At 44.1% G+C, this 22,534-nt stretch overlaps 1 protein-coding gene across 1 annotated transcript; it reads left to right on the top strand.

Annotated features, from left to right (window-relative positions):
- The first annotated feature begins 395 nt into the window (after positions 1-395).
- LOC308058113 (ankyrin repeat domain-containing protein 26-like) lies at positions 396-12,011 on the top strand. Its single transcript, XM_080412110.1, has 5 exons — positions 396-428; positions 1,108-1,343; positions 2,102-2,333; positions 8,866-8,911; positions 10,414-12,011. Exons 2-5 carry the CDS (start codon positions 1,108-1,110, stop codon positions 10,560-10,562), a joined length of 663 nt encoding a protein of 220 aa, XP_080268236.1. The 5' UTR covers positions 396-428; the 3' UTR covers positions 10,563-12,011.
- Positions 12,012-22,534: the final 10,523 nt, after the last annotated feature.

The following is a 22,534-nucleotide window of genomic DNA, read 5'->3' as shown; positions in this document are numbered from 1 at the left end:
TTTAAAAGAAGAGCCTGGTTTCACTTTTGTTTTAACACTGAATCAGCAGATGATAAATAGTCTTGATGGCCAACTCCTTTACCAATTTTCACAGATTTGACTAATTTTAGATCCCTCTGAGTTCCCTGTTTTTTTCCCCTTTCCTGTCTACAGGTTGATGAACTTTCCCAGCAGCTGGAGATAGTCTAAAAAAGGCATGCAGCTAGAAGCACAAAATCATGATTTGCGAGAGTTGTCCACCATGCGTGGGAGCCATGAAAAACTGGAAAAGAGCAAAAGCCAGCTGAAAGAAGAGGTGGCTAACCTCAAACACCATATGGAGACTAACACGGTGGATCGCAGCCAAATAGAACAATACAAAAGAGGTGGAAGAGTGAGCTGAACAAGAAATAAGACAAAAACTGCAAGAAGTCAATCTGATTTTGCAGGTAAGTTAATTTCTTATGTGTGTCTGTTACAGACTTCTGTTTTGGTTGTCATTTTATAGGGGCGGGGGGTGGTGCCTGATTCCATGTGTTACGCTGTACTTCTGTTTTTCCTGAAGGGCAGTGGGAGAAGGGAATATGGTTGGGCAAGATGCTTTCATGTGCGTGCAGTGTGCCTGCAGGCCCTGAATCAAAAACTTGCCAAGGTAGATTTTCATTTTGCAGTTCTTGGAGGGGTATCACTGTCCACTGGTCTGTTCTCATTGTTTATCCTTGAATGGGTATTGCAACTTAGAGTTGTCACAGCCAGGCATACACATCTTCCTTAGTCATTGCACAAGGGGCAACGCTCAGAAAAGAAGTCACCAAAGCTGCAGGGTGGGGGCTGGGGGTGCCGCATCTCCATAATTTCTTTGAGGAATGCTATGCCCTGTCCTACAGAGATAGCGTTCTTCCATCAGTAGCTTTGATGAGTAATAGTGCTAAGATGGGAGTTCTTTCTGAATGAAAAGAATCATTTGGTGTGGTAGTTCCAGGGTTGTGCCCTGGTCGCTGATGGCAGTGAGGAGGCACAGTTGCCTCGCTGAATAGAGCTGGGCCCTTGAAATTGGGTGCACGCAATTGACTGGCGAGGAGAGTTCTCTTTTTCTTTGCGGTGGTTGAAAGTGTGTATCTACTTCAGATGCAGGCAGCCTCCCAGGACAGATTAGAACAAATCAGAGCCAGTTGTCATGCTTTGCTGACAAACCAGCTAGAACACAGAATTGGAGACCTCGAACGTGAATTGGACAGGATAAAAAATACCCAACGAGACAGTATTTTTCAAAAAGAATCCGCACAGGCAGAAGCGGAAAAGTACAAAGACCTGTACCTGGAGGAAGTTAAAAATGGAAGATGCCTAGGAAATAAACTAGAAGGGTAAGTCCATGCATTTTTGGGGTGATAATAAGATACTACTTCTTCCTCAAGCAGTTTTCTTCGTTAAATACCTTTTCTACATCTGGTCAGCATTATGCGTAAGATAGCATATTTGTGATGAAAGTACCTTAAGGCTCCCCCCTGTTCATTGGAACTATCTTCATTTCTCTTCAGTGTTCCAGCAGTAACACCACCGATCATGGGTGTTAATAGGATATTTTTGAAGTGGAGTTTGTTTTAACAGGCAGCCTTTTTGCCAGTCTCTAATCTCCTCTTCTTACTCTAAGTATGGCAGAAAAGATAATGTCATGTCCTTTACTGCTTGAATAAGGATAGGCCCTTCAGAGAATGGCATTTGATGCTATGAAGAAGAACAACAAAAATCTTTTGGCTTCCATTTTAGCCACATGTTATAGGTTTCAGCTTTCTTTGGGAAAGGAAGGGTAGCCCAGAGTTCTTATGCAGGTGATGTACCTTTCAGGAAGAGCTATGTAAACACACGGTGTGCACAGACTGCTTTGAGGCCTTAATGCTGAGAAGTCCAAAGTATTGGTTAACTCTTGCTGCTTCTTGCAGGTAGTGTGGCTACCTAGAAATAGGCTCTTCAAAAAACCTCAGATCAAATTATGGACGGTTTTTTTGGACTCTCTTAATCCCTTCCACTTTCAGAAGTCAAATAATAGTCAAAGACCTGGAGGGTAACTTTGCGGAGGTGTTACTACCAAAGATAATTCTTTGTATGCTTCTGAATGTTTCAGAGCTAATGAGAGACGAGCAGAAGCCAACGCTAAGCTCCTTCAGGAGTGCCATAGAAGCAAACCTTTAATTGCAAGCAGCGCTGTCAGTGGTCCAGTTCTGTATTCAACTGAACTGGGACATATTAGCAACGATCTGGCACTGAATAGAAGTCTAAATCTAGGAGGAAGCTTCCTAACCCCAACCGTGAATACGTTACCATCAAGAAACAGAGTTGAAGCCTATGTGGCTAAGGTAAGCGTTTTTAAATACTGTTCTCAACTAGTGTTGAAGAGTATCTGTAAGCAAGGTTGTGCTTTTCAGTCTAAAGTTAGAATCCATTTCTAGTTCCAAACCATATGCTCTAATATGCTAAACCAAATTGCTCATCAAACCAGTATACAACTAGGTGGTAGAAATGAAGACTTCTGGTCATTAGGGTTATAAAATTTCCAGAAGCGCTCAAAGACCAAAAAATACTGAGTTCTAAATGATGAACTGCATAACAGGTTTTTTTTGCAAGTTCTCTTTTGCAAGAGAAACTGTGATGAAGAATACTGTGGCATAGGAAGCTGCCAAAGAAGCTCTTCAGTAAAATTTAGTGCTGATGCCCCATCCCTGGCGGTGCTCAAGGCCAGGCTGGGTGGGGCTTGGAGCAACCCGGTCTAGTGGAAGGTGTCCTTGCCCATGGCAGGGGGGTTGGAACTGGATGATCTTTAAGGTCCCTTCCAACCCAAGCCATTCTGTGGATGACCTTTTTTAAAACAGCTAACTTTATGATGAGTGCAAAATCCCATCAGACATCTTTGTTTGAGACACCTTTTCCTCCTTCACTGATGTTCATGCTAGCAGTTTCTTCACCGGAACTTGTTTTAGTACAATACCAACAAAGGGATGCTTCAAAACTAGGATGGCATGAACAGGACACGTAACTTCTCACTTGAGTGCGGGACGTATGCTGTGCATAGGAGGCATTTGATTTTGTGGGTCCTGCTATGTGGTGTTATATGTAACTGCTCCTCAGGAAGTCTACAGAGCTTTCTAATTTGGTAAAAAGCTGCAACCTCTGCACTACCTCTGGTCAAAGTGTGCCCTGTAATTAGCAGTCAGCATGATAGCACATCCCTCACAGAATGGTAAACGTGATATCATGAGAGTTGGAAACAGATGTCAGTCGTTGTAATCTGTTTCCCACCTAGCATAGGACTGAGGCATGGGCAAGCTTGCCTGTTCAGTCAGTGTCTGTCCCTCGCATATTCTGTTGTTGAATGGATGTGAGAAGCATTCGCTCACTTTTAAGCCTTACCCTGGTTCGGTGGTCCCACCTACACTGGAAAGAATCCATTTAAAATAACGTGTCTACATACTGCACCTGGTTTAAGAAAAAGAAAAAACCAAACCAAACAACAAAACAAAAATAGACAAAGCGGTGTGTAGGTAATGCGTATCAGCGGCAGTTAAGAGATGAACTTTTCTGTATCGTTGTGAATGTGTTTTTTGTGTCAGAGGGGCGGACAAAACACTACCTAAAGAACGTGGGAGGCAATTAGTACTGTACCACCTGCAGGGATTATTCTGCACGCAAGCAGCAGAAAGGAGGCGAAATTCAGGGATCCACTGCAAAACTGAAGTAAGGAGAAAGCCAGGACAAGGGAACAAGAGGGACAGGGAGCAGGGAGCACGTGAGGGCAGGGAAAAAAGAGCAAGATGTTACAAGAAGAAAAAGGCAAAGGAGGAAACCATCCCACTTCTAGGAAAAAAGCTGTCCTAGTTTAAAAGAAAAGGGTTTAACAGTTGTGGTTTCTTTTTTTGAAGAAGAAACAGGAAAAAAAGAATAACCTCCCTGTTACTAAATCCAGCTGCACATCTCTTTATGATATTTCTTCCTGTAATCACCAGTTAGGGAACAACTGAGACTAGTTGTAGTGGCACTGCTTGTAGCCTCAAGTCACCTGACGTTCAGTGTATTCAGGGAAGTCTTAAAACCTGATCTTCTCTGGAGTCCTTCAGAAGAAAGGAACTGAGTTCTCAGAGGTGCAGTAGTTGCTGGAGGACTAGGTGAGTATTTCACTTAGAACTGCGGGCTTAATTGTTCTCAGTCGGGTGCAGTATGTCATGTGCATAACATGCATCTGAGAAAAGAGGATTGAATTGGAACGTAAGACTTTGAAGTCAGGAAGTAACAAAAGGGAAAAACTGCATGTATCCCTCTGCATACAATAACGGGTGGCAAATCTCAATCAGTTTCCAAATGCAAAATCACCAGATGCACAGTCTGTGCTGTCATTTCCGCAGGAGTCCCGTGCCATTCAGGAGGCAAGCTGGAGCATGAGGGAAGAAATCAGAGATTATAGTTTTAGTCTGTTTTGAAATGCTTTGCTGGTTGTGCTGCCTGGTATTCTGTCTGTTCACCAGACTGTTTCAAAACAGAAGAATTTCTCTGACTCTAAGCCTTTTCTTCACTGTTTACTTCAGTTATGCCTCAGCTTTGTTTTCCCACTAACCTGGTTCCCTTCTACAGAATTTGCCTTGCCTTTAAATTCAGGATGCGCAGTGCTGCCTTGGCTGGAGATGACAAATGCTTCTGCCACTGAAGCTCTAAATGACAGGGAGTTAAGAAGCTGAAATTGCAGTGTGCCTCAGGCAATCCTTTGAGGCTTCTTTTTTTAGTCAAAGCTCTCTGCAGATTTGGTGTTCCTTGTAGTAGCTTCCTCAAGGTGAGAAGGGCTATTGGAAGTAGGGAACATGCCAGCCATTCTGAAGAGGAAGATGTTTGTGTAAATTTTGTTTGTGCAGAAGCTTTGAAATAGCTTCAGGGGCAAAGAGGTGAAAATAGTTCACACTGCTATTATTCAAAATGATGGTAATCATTGGTCCTGCAGCTGTTGGAAGAAAACCTGGTAAATGATGCTGACAAGAGGAAGAAGTGCTCCACTAGCAAGTGGACACAGTTTCTCCTTTAGACTTAACTAAGGAATTTGGTGTTTAAAGGCTTGAAAGATTGCACCGTTTTCCTAAACATGAGGCATGACTATCAGTGATTACACATAGAGCCGTACATGTTGAAGATGGTCATATCACAAGTTCAGCAAAAAAATGAGCGTGTTATTCTTAAAAAAGCATAAAGAAATGTGTTCCATTACAGTATAGCCCCTTCCCCTTTATCAAATATATACGCTACAGAAATGAATAACCTTGAAGTGCAAAAGGATCTTTAAAAATACAAAAGAAGTTCATATTGGCACAAGCTTATTAACCAGTAGAATCCCAATCACATGCAATGTCTTTGGGGTTTTTTGGTGGTTTTTATTTGTATTAGAGCTTCAGTAATGTGGAATAAATTACAAGTACTTGACAAATTCTGTGCATGTAATTAGACAGTGACCGTAGCAACTAGCAATTCAGTATTTCAGACCTGCTCCCTTAGTCCATAGACTAAGGCAAGGAATGTCTCCTGCAAGTGCTGCAAGGAGGTTTTGGGACTGGAGTCCTGTTGTTAGGTTTAACAAATGTCAAGCTTAAATCCTCAGAGCTGTGCCAAAGGCTGGTGAAAATGAACATGGGTGTCTTGACAGACAAGAACAGTGAACTCTGCAACCAGGGTGAATCAGTGGATAAATGAAACCAGTTTAATGTGGGAAGGGAAATGTCTGCTTCCTACTTCATCTTCCAATTTCTGTTCCATTTCTGATTTGGCTTTCTGCACTCTTGTAGCAGTCTTTGTTGTCAGCTTTTTTACTTGCTTCATTTACATGTAGGCCACGTTCTTGTTTCTCACTGAAGACCTGTGAACTTCAGGCCGTTTTTCTTTCTTCTTCAGCTCCTTCATCAAAAATCTGTCCGTCTCTCTTCTCTGCAGCCAGATACATGGCAAGGTTTGCAGCCAGCATTGTTTAATGTTGGGATGGTATTTTATACTGGAAATGTTGTTTATGCTGTTAGGTTTTGATTAAAACTTACTGATGTATTCACATTTTCCTAACACTGCACATATTTTGAACTTTAGTTTGTCCAAGTGAAAGAATGACTGCTGCAGGGGACTTCTCTGCTTTATGTATTTGTAATGCAATGGCTTCTGTGGTAGTTAACCATCTGTGAGATGTAATGCAATGGCTTCTGTGGTAGTTAACCATCTGTGAGATGATAGTCTATGGATTTAATCTGTTATAATGGAACTTTGAGCTCTAGGAGTAGGCTGGTTTACCCTCCTTGCCACTTCTGATATACAAAAAGTTCTTGGTGGTCGCAGCAGTTGTGTCTAGGAACTCAACTTCAGAACAGTACGGTACTCCAGACTCGGAGCATCATCTCACGGAGTCTTACAGGATCCAGCTTACTCTGTGCTAAAGCAGCCTGTGTGGATAAGTAGTAAGTCAACACCACTTTCTGAAAAAGAATTGTTGAGAAGGTGCCTGCTGCAAGTGAACACCTGGTGTGTTACCGCCTGAAGAGATGTGCAGTGAGGTGAGAAGTACCTGCTCAGGAGGTTTGGGACACTCAGCTGTGATGCCTTGCCCAGGGGTTTGGGGGGAAGGAGAAAAGTGGAGGCAAGTTAAGGTCCTCGGAGGTGTATTTTGCCTGGCTCTTCATTCGTTCCCTTTTCAGAAATCAGTGTGTTGGCTTTATTTCCACCTATTTCTCTTCCCTCAGACATGGATGAGAATCACAAAGACATTGATGGAATGGATAAGAGGAAAACAAGACCTTTTTCTTCTCTTGATTGATTTGTACATGTTGCAGAGGGTCCTGTGGACCTTCTAGTCATTGTGAAGACTCAGGAAACCAGGAAAAGTGGTTTCTTCTAACACCACTAACTACTACGACTTTGCTTGGGCTTGGTCCTGGGTTTGGGCCGTATTTTGGTCTAGGCATTAGTTTTCCTGCTTTTTTCTGTTACCTGTGTCTCGTCTCAGGAGTTAGGGGGTCCTTTCTCCCCAGAATTTTGCTTCTGCTTGTACCTGCTTGAAAACAATTAGAGATTTGGGGGGTCCTTTTCCATTGTTCATGCAGCTCTGTTGGCACAGAGTATTTCAATGAAGTATCACGGAGTGGTGCTTCTCCTGCAGGATCTGGTGAATGTGGTCCCAGCTTTCCCTGTGTTCCTGGAGAGAGAGCCCTTCCCTCCGCTTCGCTGGTTTACAGCCCCGCTCCTTTGACCCTTGCAGTTACTGCCTGTTACTGCTCCTCTTGTGAGGGTAAGCAGAGTGGTTTCCTTCCTGAGGCTCTTGCTCTCTGTGTCCTGTTGAGTACCCTGTGCAGTGTTTCCGTTCTTCTTGTTGTTGTTATGCTGCTAGGTGGGTCTGCTCATTTCATAAAATAAATGCTCCTTCCCCCAGGAATTCAGTACTAAAATCAAGAGAGTCGCAGAATGAGTGAGGGGAAGGGGCCTCTAGAGATGATCTAGTCCAGCATCACCCCTGCTCAAAGCAGGGTCAGCCACAGCAGGTTTTGTCACTGTTCTGTCAGCCAGGTGTTATACATCTCCAAGGATGGACACTCCACAACCTTTTCTGGCAACTTGTTCCAGTGTCTGTCCATGCTTACAATTTTTTTAAAAATAATAATTGTAAAAATCCTTGTGTTAAAATTTCCTCTATCTGGATTTGTGCCTATTCCTCTTGTTCTTTTGCTTGGCACCGCTGAGAAGAGTCTGGCTCCACCTTCTGTACTCCCCCCACCAGGTATTTATACACATAGATAAGGTCCCTCTGAGTTTTCCTGTTCTCCAGTAAAGAAACAGGTTGCAGCTCTCAGCCTCTCCATATAGCTCACGAGGTCCAAGCCCTGCAGCATCTTCATGGCCATCGTAGCCCTGGAAGCTGTATGATACGTGTTTTGAAATTCACTTCTGTGTGTCACAAATTTGATGGAAAAAATGTAGGAGTAGCAGGTATCATCAAATGTAAACAGCAGCATATAGCGCTTGGACTGTGACTCTTAAATTAAGAGATGTGATTCCTTCTTGTGAAGGCTTCTGAAGGCAGAATCATAAGTGAGAATAACTTAATTGGTAACAATACTCACTTTCTAGGGGAGAAGAGGCGTAAGTGCTCCTTTGTAGTGATCCAGGCTGATTCCAGCTACATAATAAACCCCACAGCACTCGCTGCGTAGAAGCTGTAGCTGTGGTTATCTTTTCTTAGTACACAGTTTGCAAGAAAAAATTGTGTGTGCTTTTATGTTTTTATAAATGCGTGTCGTGGTATTTGCAATAACAATAAAGAAGTTTTGGCATCATCTGTAGGAGCTCTTTCAATTTCCCATCTTAAGGTGGAGAAAAGAAGAATATTGGCGCACGCTTTTTTCTATACAAATGGTGTATGTCAATCCTGCAGCAGCTGCTGGTGCAGCTCTTCTCTCTGTGAAGTTGCAGAAGCCAGCCTCAACTGGCTGATTTGTCCCTGTGGGTGGCATTTGTACCTATCTCGGCATGTAGCTGACATTCTGTTCGTGTGTTTGATGATAAACTTCAGCCATACCTTCACTGCAATAACTGCGCTAGGCTTTCTTGCTTTCTTCCTGTGTATTTTGTTAAATGCCCAGTAATAATCCAGCTGGTGAGTTACAAATTGTTTTGTTAACGTTGCTGAGCAATGAGGCAGCTGCAGCCCGACTGACCAAAAGTTTCTCTTCAGTAGAAATCAAACCCCAAACCAAGATGTGTCTATTTGGAATTATATTTTTAGGTTTTCTCTCATTATGTGTGGATTTTAAGAATGTTTTAGAAGTTTAATATTAGAAAAACGTAACTGTTAAAATATTAACTGTATTTTCTGTATAATTCTAGGTATGGCAGGAACTAGATGAAAAAATCGCTAAAGAACTTAAACAAGGTAATGTGTCACTATGTTAGGGGCATTTTTAAGGAAAAAGAGGAGTGTTCCTACTCTTGAACATAACGGCTTGAAAGCTGTGAAGTTCCTGTGCTAAGCACAGGGAGGTTTTTCTGCTAGCTTTCCAGTTTAGACTTGAATGTGAAAACTTCCAGCTTACCAAAAGATTGTGTAGAATGTTATGCAGTTGCCTGAAAAAGACAAGTGCAGAGAAAACTAACCCACTTCCTCTACACGGGTGCACTTGGCGTAAGCTGAAGTCACGTTTTTCTAGAGTGAATCCTTGAGCACAAACGTCAAACGTAAAAGAAGCCCTGAGAGAAGATGTTTATAGACTTCAGCCATCACTGCTTCTTCCATGTGCATCAGTTGCATTCCGCACTAAATCATACCGTGCACATTCTCTGCTGTTGGACCTTGGTTTTTTGCTATTTCTTATTCATTGCTTGTATTTGTAGCTTATGTTGCAGTCTTTTTTGAATAAGCAAGAAAAATATAATCAGTGATGAAAGATACCCTTTCTTTAGGAAAAAATGATTTAGTAGCACTTAGGCAAACATAAGATGAGTTGAATGCTTTTAACACATAGCATGAAACATGCTCTATAATATGAGGCCAGGTGTCGAAAGCGGAATTCCACCTGTTTCAGGGTAGTCGTTCCTCCAGAGTCACTGCTTTGCTTTGCAGTGACTGGTGCTATTTCAAAGCAGGTGGCCCCTGCGAGAATTTCCTTCTGTTCCTGCACGCTTTTAGTAATACAGAGAGTGTTCAGCTGTAGCTTCACAGCTCGTTCCATGTGTCCGAATGGACACAAAGCCGTTGCATTTCATCCGTGTGCATTTTGAACCTGACTGTGCATCTGCTAGGTGTCATAGAGTGTGTTTGGTTTCAGGACCTTGTCTGAAAAATGTGGCTGGAGAAGAACAGTAAAGGTGGGCTTGCTGTCATTGAGTATGTGTTTTTGTGGAGGAAAGAGGGTTTTGCCAGGGTGAGTTACAAAGACGCCCCTCAAAGAAAGTGCCAGGCTAGGAGACTTGTCCTGGCCTGACTGCACTGCAAAGGTGTTTGCGTTTTCACCGGCGGATTCTTTTTAAGTTTGTCACAGAGAAGGCAGAAGCTGGTTTTTAGGAGTAGAGTTCCAATAAATCACTGCTTTGAACATTCAAGGAAAACAGATACTGGAGGTTCGAGAGATCTGCAGGGGGGCTTAGTTTAGCACTGGTGTAAGCCGGAGTCATTTGTGGATTCCCTGAAGATGTTCGCTGTGTAGCCTATAGAATTTCTTTCACTGGCTTTAGAAATACTGTTGACTGGTAAGCAAATGTGGAAAAAGATTGTTTCTTCCTTTGTGCGTAGCCCTTTGATTGTTACGATCCCTTGGAAGTTTTTAAATCTCTTTCTGGATTATAGTCTCTCCAGTTATCCATGATGTTTTCATAGTGACTGATTTGGCCCTGTCTAGTGTAAAAGCAACACCGGAATCTTGTTTCTCTTCTCCCTAGCCACTGCTGAACTTGAAGCTGGATCTGCTGGAGCTTCTCCCATGGTATTTTCCGATGGATCTTCAAAAAGTATCCACGTTGACCAGGATCCCCTTTGCAGGGCAGTACAGGAGTACCATGATGTTTTAACCAAAAATTACCTGATTTGAACAAAATGCTGGGAAAAAAGCTCCGGAAAGGATTTTGTTTACATAGTGCGTCTATAGTTTCTCATCCCACAGTTCAGATGTGAAAATGTATTTATTGCAGTCCGAATGTGAATTCTATTAAATGGATGTCAAGCACATTGCACTTGCCTGTTGGTTTATTGATGCATAGGTGTTTTATTTTGCACTCACCCTAAGAAGCACACCTGTTTTTTTCTGACTAGCAGAATGACTCACCTTGATTCTTGAGCGTGACAGAATTGTCAGAATGTTTCTTATTAAGGTAGATGCATTATTTTTTCTCCACTGATGTTCTGTGTTTTAACGAAAGCATTCCCTTTGTTCTGCTTAATCCTTTCACCCTATGTGTTTTTAATGTTTCCAGTGTTACTTTAATGCTTAGGACATCGTTTGATGTGATTTGAGCCTGCTGCTTCAGCCCAGATGCCGTGACTGTTTCTGCCGATAAAGTGAAATCTTTACCAGTGGTCATGCTGGAGGACAGGGCACTTTACGTTGCTGTCACCTTATGCGCCTTAGGTTTAACATTACTGTGAGTGTGTAGCAGTGCCAAGAGAGTTATGTGGTGGGTTTGGTATGTTTGTTTTGGATCACAGAACCACAGAACGGGTGAGGTTGGAAGGGACCTCTGGAGGTCATCCGTTCTAGCTCCCCTGCTCAGGGAAGACCACCCAGAGCTGGTTGCCCCGGACCATGCTGGCTTTTGAGCATCTCCCAGGATGGAGCCTCCATGGGCAGCCTGTGCCAGTGCCCAGTCACCCTGATCGGAAAGAAGCATTTCCTGATGTTCAGCCCCAACCCTCTGTGTTTCAGTTTGTGCCCATGGCCCCTCACGGTATTCATCTTGGGGTTCGTATTAAAGGTCGCTGCAGCTGTAGACATTCCCAGTTACTACATCAGCAGCTGCGCTGTACCTGAAACACTTCATGTGCGGGAAAAATTAATGTTAAAATATTAACTTCCAGTCTCCTCAGTACTTTCCAAACCTTGTATGATAGGACAGCCAATCTTTTTGTTGCTGCTAGCAGCTGATGATGTGGTGGCTGTAGCCCAGATGGTAGCCAGTGTTCTGGGACATTTGTGTCAATAAAAGAAGCAGGTTTACTTATTTCAGGGAGTTACCTGTTGCTGAAGATCTGTGTTGTCATTTCCTGTCCACAGAAGTCAGTAGTGATCAGAATATGACAGAACAAAGTCCCAGTTCTGGGAAAGGAAGAATGGTTGTCCCGAGATCAATTAAGACTGGAAAAATCTGGGGGTTTTACCCACTAATTCAAGGACTTGAGTTAACAGGCAGTGAGGAAAGCAATGAATGTTGCTGTGACGCTGTTCCTTTTTATATGAATACATATTTGTGAAGTTAATATACTGTATTTAATTCCAGATATTCTGTTTCAGCTTGAAATTTAATAAACTTTGTCATCTAATATATGTCTTTGTTTTATCGTTTCCCTTCTTGACATCACTTTCTACCCCTTTCCCTAACCGTACAGCTCTCCAGAGCGCTCTGCTCCTTTCAGCTCTGTTCACCGCTGCACCTTCAGCCTGTCCTGGAGGCCAGGCAAAAGGCCAGCATGTGTGTATGTCCTTCTCCACAATTGTGTTAAGACTGCAGGCTGGTGTTGCGGTACTCATGATCAGTTCCCAGACTTTCCCTGTATTTTAGAGCAATCCTCCTTGTGGTTTGGGCAGAAGGTAGCAGGTGAGCTTCTGGTGGCTGTGAAACGCTGGGAAATCCCACAGGTTTTGATCCCCTGCAAAGGAAAAAGGTGTAACGAAATTTCTCCAGCCTGCACCAGAGTGGTCAAAGAGAAGTTCAGCTTTTGCTACTTTCTAGTGTCTCTGCACAGAGGAAGCAGGGACAGAACATCTTGACATTCACGTTGTGTTGTCAGTCACTGTGATAAACTCAGACGTGACCTGTGCTCAAGTTTCCTCACTGCTCTCTGCTGCCAGCTCTTAGTGAGAGGGGAGAGCTCTTGGCTGGTGGAGCAGCAGAACAGAAATTCGGTGTTGGCATCTGCCATAACCGGCATTGATAGCAGTTATGATGAGGCGTGAGGGGGTACAGAGAAGTCCAGGCAATTCCTGCACTCGAAAGTCCATCCCCAGTGTCACTGTGGGGACACTCCTGATGAAGCAGGAGAGGGCATGGCACTTGGGGGAGGCTCTGAGGCCTGGAAGACAGGGAATGTCTGTCCCATCTTCAAGAAGGGCAAGACCGAGGAGCTGGGAACTGCAGCCTCACCGTGCTGCCTGGGAAGGTGGCGGAGCACGTACTCTGGGAGCCGTTTCCAAAGATGCTGGGGACAAGAAGTTGGTAGGGAGGAGTCAGCATGGGTTTGCAAAGGGTGAAATCATGCCGCACTGACCTGGTACCTTTCTAGTGATGTGTGAGTAACTGAGTGGACAGAGGAAGAGCAGTGCGTGTTGCTTACCTTGACTTTAGCAAGGCTTTCTCTGGCTTGTGCCCGAACAGTCAAGTTCAGGTTCAGGAACTTCCTGATCTCTTTCCAAAGAAGAAAGCAAGCGTGTTTCTTGATTTCTTTGCTCAGGTACATTAGAAACCCTTTGGGGTCAGTAGCTACAAGCAGGTTGCAGATCTTTGCAATCAGTTGTATGGAATAAACAACTCTGTTTCAGAAAATCTTATGCCAGTTGCTTTTTCCTCATGAGCAAATGTGTCAGGAGTTTCCCAGGTTTTGCTGTCTTCCAAATACCATGTTGAATGGTGGCTACAAAACATTTGTTTTTCAGTTACTCACTGGCAGAGTAGTGGTTGAGTAGTGCTGCTGCAGCACTAGTATGTCTTCCCAGTGAGTCCTGACCTCTGAAACATCCAGGCTTTTGCTTATAATTAATTGCTGATCGCTGCCACTCCGCTCCACTGATGCTCTGGTACTAACTCTGGTACCCTATAAGCACGCTGACCGCCTGTGTCCTGTTTTCATCCTGCCTTTACCTCAGAGGTACCCCTCGCCACACTTCCCTGGGTATAGAGATAAAGCACTTGTGACTGAAAACAAAGCAGCTGCACGTTCTGTGTGCCTAGAAAAGCCAGTGGTAAATGCTGCTTTACTGCTGGCTCCCAGCGAGAAGCGGAGGTTACTGGCTGCTGGGCAAACCAGCGTTAACATCGAGCACAGCAGCGAGGGAAAGCCCGGTCCAGTCATTCACTGCAGCGATGACGTGTCTGTTTTCTGGTTGCCAGTGAGAAACCTGCTCTCAAATGTGGGTGGCTGTTCCTTGCTGCTTGTTGGAAACAGCCCCCACTACCCTGCAAGTGGTGCGGTGTCGTGGTTTAACCCCGGCTGGTAACCCAGTGCCACGCAGCCGCTCGATCGCTCCCCCCTCAGCCAGAGGGATGGGGAGAGCTGGAAAGGAACGCAAAACTCAAAGGCTGAGGTAAGAACGATTTAATAATTGAAACAGAATAAAAATGAAAGAATAGCCACAACAGTGACAATAATAGTTATAATGAAAAGGGAGAGGGAAAGGAAGAAAGGAGCACGTGGTGCACAACGCAACTGCTGGCCACCCACTGGCTGATGCCCAGCCAGTCCCCAGGCAACAAGCCCCCTGCCAGCCAGCCCCCAGGTACACAGAGAGCAGGCGTGCCGTCCCATGGCATGGAACACCTCTGCGGTTGGTTCGGGTCAGCGGACCTGGCAGTCTCCCCTCCCCAGCCCTTGCGCCCCTCCAGCCTTTTTGCTAGCGAGGCCTGAGGAACTGCAGTGCCTCACACCAAAGCCAAAAGACAGCACTGCGCTAGCCCCTAAGAAGGTAATTAACGCCATCCCAGCTGAAACCAGGACGTGCTGCTAACACATCTGGCGATACCCGAGCTCACTATGCTGAAGCAGAGCTGTATCCTGTTCTATAAAACAGGGAACTGATCTTCTGTGCAGGTGTCTATCTTGCATAATTTCTGTCTAAGCGTCTGGACCAGTTACCTAGCGTCGTAGTACCTGACCACGCGCTATTCGCACACAGCGAGGGCATGCTGAGGGTTGGTTGTTTGGGGTTTTTTTCATTTTGTCTGCACAATGCAAACAGTGCAGGCAAATCGCATGTGACCAAGGGAATTTCAGCTTCTCCCTGCACCCCACTGCCAGTGTTCCTTGCACTCCAGAGCAAGGGGTTCAGACAAAGGATGCCTTTCTTAAGCAAGGCAGAAATGTATGAGACTTTGAACAACCAGCATGCCAAGAGATGTTTCCCACTACCAAACCACATCTCTTCAACTATGCCTATTAGTGGAGCTTTTTCTCTAACGTGAGCTTTGGTTTCTTTCCTATCCATCACACCTTCAGCTCCAGACCACAGTGTCAGGCATTCTACTGCTAAATCCAGCAGGCTGTTGAGGATGTGACAGTGCAGAAACACGTATAGCTCTGTATACAAAGATACGTGCATGCAGATGTGTCTGCAGACAGAGATACCTATAGATACAGGCACACACAGCGTGGATCTCTCTAGCAGCCTACTGGATTTGGCAAGCCCCTTCCTCTGAGTCCTTAGTTTGGGTTCCCGCCCACCCTTGGGCCTCTCTGCTCCCCTGAGCTGGTGCAGATGGGCCTGTGAAGAGCTGGCAGCTCCTCTGATGGGCCTGGGTCAGCTGGAGCAGGGTATTATTCCGTGTCCCACCCCACCTGCACCACGGTCTCCCTGTCTCTTTTGTGAAGGCAAGCAGAACAGCTTTTCTCACGTAACCCAAGACTTAACTCCTCAGTGCCTCAACACCTTCCAGCATGCATGTGGGTCAGATTTCTCACACTGTGTCACTTGTACCCGTTATTTACCCATAAACCCCCAAGAAATTGGCAAGATGACCTTTGGCTGTCCCAATCTCTCCTCATACCAGTGTCTGTTAACTTAACATTGCTGTTGGCTAACTGATTTCTTTTCACTTCTAAAACAGGTTAACATCACAGAATGCTTAAAGAAATAGCAGTGTGAAAGACAACTTCTTGATCTGCTTATAATGATAACGTCTTTGCATGCCTTTTCCTAGCACAGCTAGTTTGAGAAGACTATGGAAACCACCATCAAACAGAGCTCCTCTACATGACAGCCAGCAGCATGGCAGCACAAGGTGCAGGTGCTGGGAGGTATCAGGGTACCTAGAGAAGGCCCCTAGGACAAGGGGTGGACAACCACTTGTTCAGCTTTTACTGATAAATCGGTTTGATTTATCCCTCCTCTCGCCCACTGGTTACATATTGCCAGTAGCAGATGGTGTTGGCTCTTTGCACCTGCAAATCAAGTTGATTTTATAATTGTCTTTCTTGACACAGTCAACCTTGAATTTGCAAATTGCTTTTCATTGGTAGTACCGCCTCTCCCTAAGCATAAGCGCTACTTTAACTGAGGTTACTGTGATAGCTGATCATTGTACTACCTATTAACTATGATGAATTATTAATGATTAGTTATTACTATTAATCACTGCTATAAGCACAGCAAGGACAGTGACTGTTAGGAAGACAAGCAGCACAGTCCATGTTTTATTCAGGATAATCTGGACCACACACTAGTTGGGCCTTTTGAGCACAGCTGTGTATCACGAACAACAAGGACAATATTCACTTTTTATCTTCCTTGCAAATTCTGTTCTATTTGTAGAAACTGAGTACAAGTTCTGCTCCCACCTCACAGGCCCGCCCCCAGATGTCTACAGCAATACCTTCATGTAGAATGGAGCTCCAGGCACCTTTACAAACAAACAAACAAGCAAGCTTCCTTCACATCTATAAACACCTGTGGCATCTACACGAATACTACTGCCAGTCGCCTTCTTGCTGGTGAAGTGGCAATTGGCCATAGCCTTAGAGAAAGTTCCCTTTTAACCTCCGGCTGTATTATCAAAATCCTGTGCATAAAACTGCGTTCCCTGTTGCAGGAATGAATAGACAGTTCTTACCCAGCTCAAATGCTCCTCTTTAATGGCTCTTCATGAAACAGCATCATGCTTACCTATTTCTGGAGCATCAAGGCAAAAATAACCCTGTACAAAGCTAACAGTCCTTTCACAGCAACTAGGTAGCCACAGTAGAAATTATTTACCAAGGAATCCTAAATCACACAGGCCCATTCCAGCTCCCTTTTCCACATAATTCTTCAGAGCAATCTCATCAACAATGTGTCTTTGTATTTACTGTTCATAAACTCTGTTTTGTGCTGCCCTCTAATTTTCAGGAGTTGCAGGGCTGCTTCCCAGAAATACATCAATATCTCAGAGAAGCTGGGATTTAAAACCTGGCTTGTTTCTTGGCATCCACAATGGCGCTGAGCTTTCTCCCATCAAGAAAAGGACATACGTGGGGGATTTTTTGGCTCATCTATTTGGGGGCAAGGAAGAAATTACTTTGAACATGGGCTGAATTTAATCTTCGCCTTATAAATGACTGGCTGTTTTACATTCCAGCTTCATCCCTGCAACAAAATCCTGCACCTGTATTTTGCCATCTGTCCTATGAGGGGCCCGAGCCACTGTGAGAAAGACCAGCTTTCATTTTGCACATGGAAGACAAGATGTGTCGATGTTACGGGCATACAGACAGGAGCAAACAAGAGAGAAGTATGTACCAGAAGTGCAGGGGTAAAACGATGGATCACTGGCTTTTGCAATTTACCTGAACGTCCTTATGTCTCGATTATCTTCACTGATTAAGCCTTTCTTGGTGCTGTAGTAGAACCTTTGTCATTCTAGAATTTTTTCACTTTAATAAGTTACTATGGCTCAGATGGTACGTGGAAGAGTGCAGGGAAACTTCAGTGCTTTCATCAATAACGCTCAGCTGCTCAAAGGCCCAGGGTGATGAAGGGCATTGCCCTGGGTACATCTGTGTGTTGAAGCATGGCATTAGCAGTAGGGTAGCCTGGCGATTCCCTTTCAGCTATGAGTAATTCTGCTGGCACGTGCACTTTGCAGAAAAGCAAAACTGCTGACATACACAATGTGATTGTAGAGCATCATACACATCTTACCAAAAAAAAAAAAAAAAAAAAAAAGGGTCCCAGGTTAAAGTTTGTCTTTCTTACTGCTTTCTACACTGACCAGACTTCTAAAAAATGGTGGAATCAGAAGTTAGATAACACTCAAAATTACTGAATGGATACTATAAACTACGCCAGATGTTAACCTCTAGATAAAAAGGAAGCTGTCCCCTTCACCCATATAACAATCATCACTTACATTATAACAATAGCTAACTCTACCAAATATTTGAATTCTGTTCCATTTCTCATCAGAGACGCTTTCCACTCAGATCCTGGCAATTTTAATTGAATGCAAGCTGATGACTTTTCGGGGAAGCGACCTTGAAAATCAGAAGCACAATTCTTCACAATGCTTCCCCAGTATAGTTACACAGAAGAATCTTAAGCCTTTTCAAAGGCCTCTTTGCACTTGCTAGACATAAGCTGCCCTTACGCCTGACTCTTGTATCCAGGATGAATTAGAACAAGCAGGAGAAGAAACATGGCAAAAAGCAAGGCCGTTTCCACTCAGCGTTGATGAGCACGCACTTCCATGCATTTTGCACTTGCAGTTTAATCATGGAAATCATTCTGCACACTCCTACTGCTAATGACCTGATTGTTAGGAGAAAGGTGGGCCCCGGTCCTATTGTCTGTTTACATCTTAATGTGCCCTGGTTTTGAAATCGATGTCCAGACTAGCTGAGGTTCTACGGTGTTACATTTCCTCTGCAGCATCACACACTTCCAATCAGCATCGGCTCTTTAGCCATAATCGCTTCCTGCCCTGGCTTCTGCTCGGCACTGCAACTTGCTGCAGAACAGACCCCCCCCAAACCTGGTCTGTGTGCATGAAATGGTATAGATGAAGTGGTATTTAAGTGGCACTTGGCAAGAACCGGTTATATTCGTTGGAAATGCTGTGAATGGGTTTGAAATGGTTGTAAATAGGTTTTCACTGTTGCATGTTTTTTCCTGGTCTTCTGCATGCACGTTGCTTTAAATGCAATTTTGACAATCTGTCCCCTGTATCTGAGGGCACGACGTCACCTGCATGTTCCATCAGTGCAAATACTGCAGATTCTTGCCATATGCCACCTGCAACTCTGGCCACTTCACAGAAACGTCACAGCATTCATCTGCACACAGGTAGGTTTCCATCTGCATCATAAGCAGAGCTGAAGTCTGAAATTATACAAGTGAGAGTTCCAAAAGACTTAAGCGCAAAAGTCCAAAGCAAGAACCAACATTTTAAAATAACATTTTATGATAGAAAGCTTCCATATGAAATTCTAGTGCCCTAAAATATTTCTTGGTAGGGAATGTTTTCTCACAATTACTCAGTATTTCTTGTAATATGAATGACATGCACAAGAATTGTATCTGTGTTAGAGAAAAATTCCCTATAATGGGCACTGCTCTAAAACCTGACTTTGTCCACATTCAACAGGTTTGTGTTCTGCTTGCTTCTGCTTTTTGTGGATTTCACTACTTCAAATCCAGCTTCTTTCATTTCTCCGCCTGTATAATCTCCGCTTGTTTCTATGCAGAGCACTGTAATCACTGCTGAGAAAATTGGCACTAAAGATAAAACTAAAGTACAAAACAAAAAGATGATGGTGGGACAGCCAGTAAAGCTGTTTTGGTGGACAAAACCAGCGTATGCACATGCCCTTGTGCTCCCTTGAGTAATGAACACCTTTTATCAAAAAGTGCAAGTAGCAGACAAGGAGTTCAGCACTGAGTGAAATTTCTCGGCGTTCAGCAGCACCGTGCCTGATGTAAAGCTGAACGGCAGCAGCACGTTGTTCCACTCAAGTTCCAGAGTTTCTGGAACGTTCTGCAAGGCTCCAGGAAGGAAGGTATTACCGCCTGGGTGAGGTCAGGCCCTTAGTGCTGGCAAGTAATTCTTGGCAAAAGTCTGAATGCTATTGTGTTTTCAGCTTTGATTTCCACCTTTGTCAGTGAAGCTTTTATTTTCTTCAGGGACAACATTGCTACCGGAAGAAATGTCAGCATTTCTGCCATAACTAAACACTACTATAAAAAAAAAGGCCCCAGAAAAGGTCCCCAAGACAGAATATAGCACACTGGAAGAGGCTGTTAGAACAGGACTTCCAGGACAAATGCCCGGCTCTTTGCTCTCTTCTGTCATATGTTTTTAACCTAAGCCTGGTACAAGTCTTCCCTCCCTCCCTCAAGGCTTGGCCCACACAGATAGCACCTTCTGGCACATCTAGGTTTTGCGGTTTGTCTGTGCACACCCGATATATGAAGTATGTCTTATTATTTAAGCAACAGGGAAGCAAAGACTGATTTACGTGACACAGCTTTACTGGATCTTTACCGTGACTGAAGAACTCTCTTCCACTTAAAATAAGAACAATCCACAGATTTACTTTTGTGATTCTAATCAAGGAACTGCTGTTTCCCCAGCTAGAAAGCAGAAATAAGGACACAATTAGTAAAAATTAGTAGAGTTGCATGCACAGGTGCCAAAATGCACCACAGACCAAATATAACTGGCAAGCACAAACCGTCCTGACGTTTCACTGGCGTGACTCACATTCGTAGTTTCCAAATCTCTTCAATCAAGGCTTCTACCTTCTTCAGAAGTGCCTTCATCGTTGTTGTCATTTAATTCCTAAAGGAACAACAGCTCATGGCTTGGTATTTGTCATATTAACTGTGGAATTAATTGAATTCTTTCTTAACAATGCACAGAGAACTCAGCCCTGGCATTTAGGATCATTTCTGTGTGAATCTGCAGAATAAAATTCTTAGCAGAGCGCAGATTCCTGCAGGAGAGACTGAGAGGTGGAATTATGTTACCACATTTGCTATGAAAGTAGTACAGCAGTGGCCATGAGAAATCATACGAACCACCTGTACTGTACCTTCAGCTCTAGCACAGTGTGTTTAATGTGTCTCTCAGCTGCTTTACTTATAAAACGGATTGAAGAATAAATGCTCCAGGAACTAAGGATGGGATGACAGGCTGTAGTTGATAGCAAAGGTTGAGTCATACAGAAATTCTCCACTGTTGGAGTAAGTCCTCAAAACAGAATCCATGTTCTTTCAATCCAATAGACCATGCAGTATTTGAAGAACTTTGGTTGCAAATACGTGGACATGGAGGCACTTCACATGGACTGCAACTAGGGACGTTGCCCTTGGACCACAGAAGATGGCTCCTGCATTGCTTCATGCACAACAAATGAATGTAACTCATCTTTTTATAAGACAAGTCAGTCATTTCACTGGAGGCATCCTTTTCCAGTACTCATCAAGACTTGTCCTTTCACTCCGTGATCTCTATTAAACAAACAAAAGGAGGAAGTGACCAGCCTAGGGCAATGCAGGAAACTTAATGGAATATGACAATTACCTCCAATTCAGCATTACTTCTTCTTGTCCTTAGCATCACCTTTCTCTGCCCTACTCATTTTGGGAAAATTGGTTTATGACTCTGCAAGGACTCACTGGATTTTAGGGAACATCGCCTGTTATTTATTGAATCTTTAATCTAGGCTTTTTGCAGGAAAAGACAGTTTCCAAGAGCACTATGGACTATGATGACCCTTTTCCTATCTCAGCAGGGCTCTTCACGTGCCGCAAGGAACCAGCTCAGCCATCCAGCCACAGTGGGCAGAACCACTGTAAATGCCTTCAAGTCTGAAAAGGGAGTTACTTTTTTTTTTTGTTGAGGGAACTTTTCCATCAGAAAGAGTAAAGCACAGGCTTTTTGTAGACAATACTACTCCTCATCTCCCAGGAGACATTTGCTTTGCTACGTCTCTACAACCAGTGGGAATCGGCAGAGATCCTTTGCCCCAGCCAGCTGACACCCACTGACTGGCATTCCCCCACTCCACACACAACGGTAATCCGTGGTGCTCTTTTTCCATTCCAGTCCTCTTTCGTACCTCCTCAGCATCAGAAATAACTTTTCCTCCCCAAAATTCAGCTCTACTTCATTTCCTCTCTGTTTTACCTTTTCACCGCTTTCAACACTTTTGCTATGCTGGCTGCAGTGTGGGTTCACCTGGAGTCAAGATACATCCGCAGCCTTCACACCTGCTGAGCTTTCACCCTCGGCTCTTCCTCCTCCGGGGACTAACATCCTCTAGCTTTCTGTTTTAGTATCACTAATACAAGGCCATCACTCTATGTCCACATTCTGGTTTCAATCCCATTTATTTTTCCTGCTTTATTGAAATGAATCAAAGTAAATTAATGACATAAAAAATATTAACTTTCAGGGATGACCTATTTTTTAGCTGGACTGCACTACAGGTTTGATTCAATGAAAATAGTTTCAGGGTGGTTATAATTCAATAATGCATCAAATACTTTTCCTGAGTGCTTTCTTTCCACCACATACATACAGGGATCTAGCTATCCACTATGGATTAAAAGTTACTGTAAATTCACAAGACTATAATTTAATGTCATAATTTTTAAAAGCATATTGGGCCCTAGATTAAATTTCAAGATACCCCTTCTGACTGGGTGTAAGAGACTGTGCTGCTGAGACCCACCATCGCCACAGCAGATGTGTTGTCTCAGCATTGCTGTGGCAGGAGACTCATGCCATCCCCACGGGGAACGATCTGTACATTGTTAAGGCAGGAAGATAACACCACCGGCACAGAAGGGATTTAAGGCAGGAGGGTAACACCGCTGCCACCGCAGAGATCGGTCTATACATTGTTAAAGGAGGAAACCGACGGACACCATGGAGCAACGGGGGAGGCTGATCCTGCACAACCCAACCAAACCCCTGTGCACGTGCCCAGACTTGGGGTCAGGGGGTCAGGGTGCCCAGAGGCCCCTGAGGAGTGTTGGGCACGTACACCATTGCCGGGTGGAAGGTGTGGTGTAGCAGAACAGCTTGTAGCAACTCCATAAAAAATGGAACCAGCTAACATGGGACAGAACGTTCCCCCACCGGACTGGGGAACGAATCAGAC

Source organism: Falco punctatus (assembly GCF_963210335.1).
Source record: "Falco punctatus genome assembly, contig: scaffold_54, whole genome shotgun sequence".
NCBI lineage: Eukaryota > Metazoa > Chordata > Aves > Falconiformes > Falconidae > Falco > Falco punctatus.
This window is presented reverse-complemented; position numbering and strand designations above follow the sequence as displayed.

Excerpts from the sequence above, each read along its gene's own strand:
- LOC308058113 (XM_080412110.1), top strand. The coding sequence starts at position 1,108 with ATGCAGGCAGCCTCCCAGGACAGATTAGAACAAATCAGAGCCAGTTGT. Across the intron at positions 1,344-2,101 it reads CTAGGAAATAAACTAGAAGG|AGCTAATGAGAGACGAGCAG; the intron begins GTAAGTCCATGC and ends TGAATGTTTCAG. Across the intron at positions 8,912-10,413 it reads CGCTAAAGAACTTAAACAAG|CCACTGCTGAACTTGAAGCT; the intron begins GTAATGTGTCAC and ends TCTTCTCCCTAG.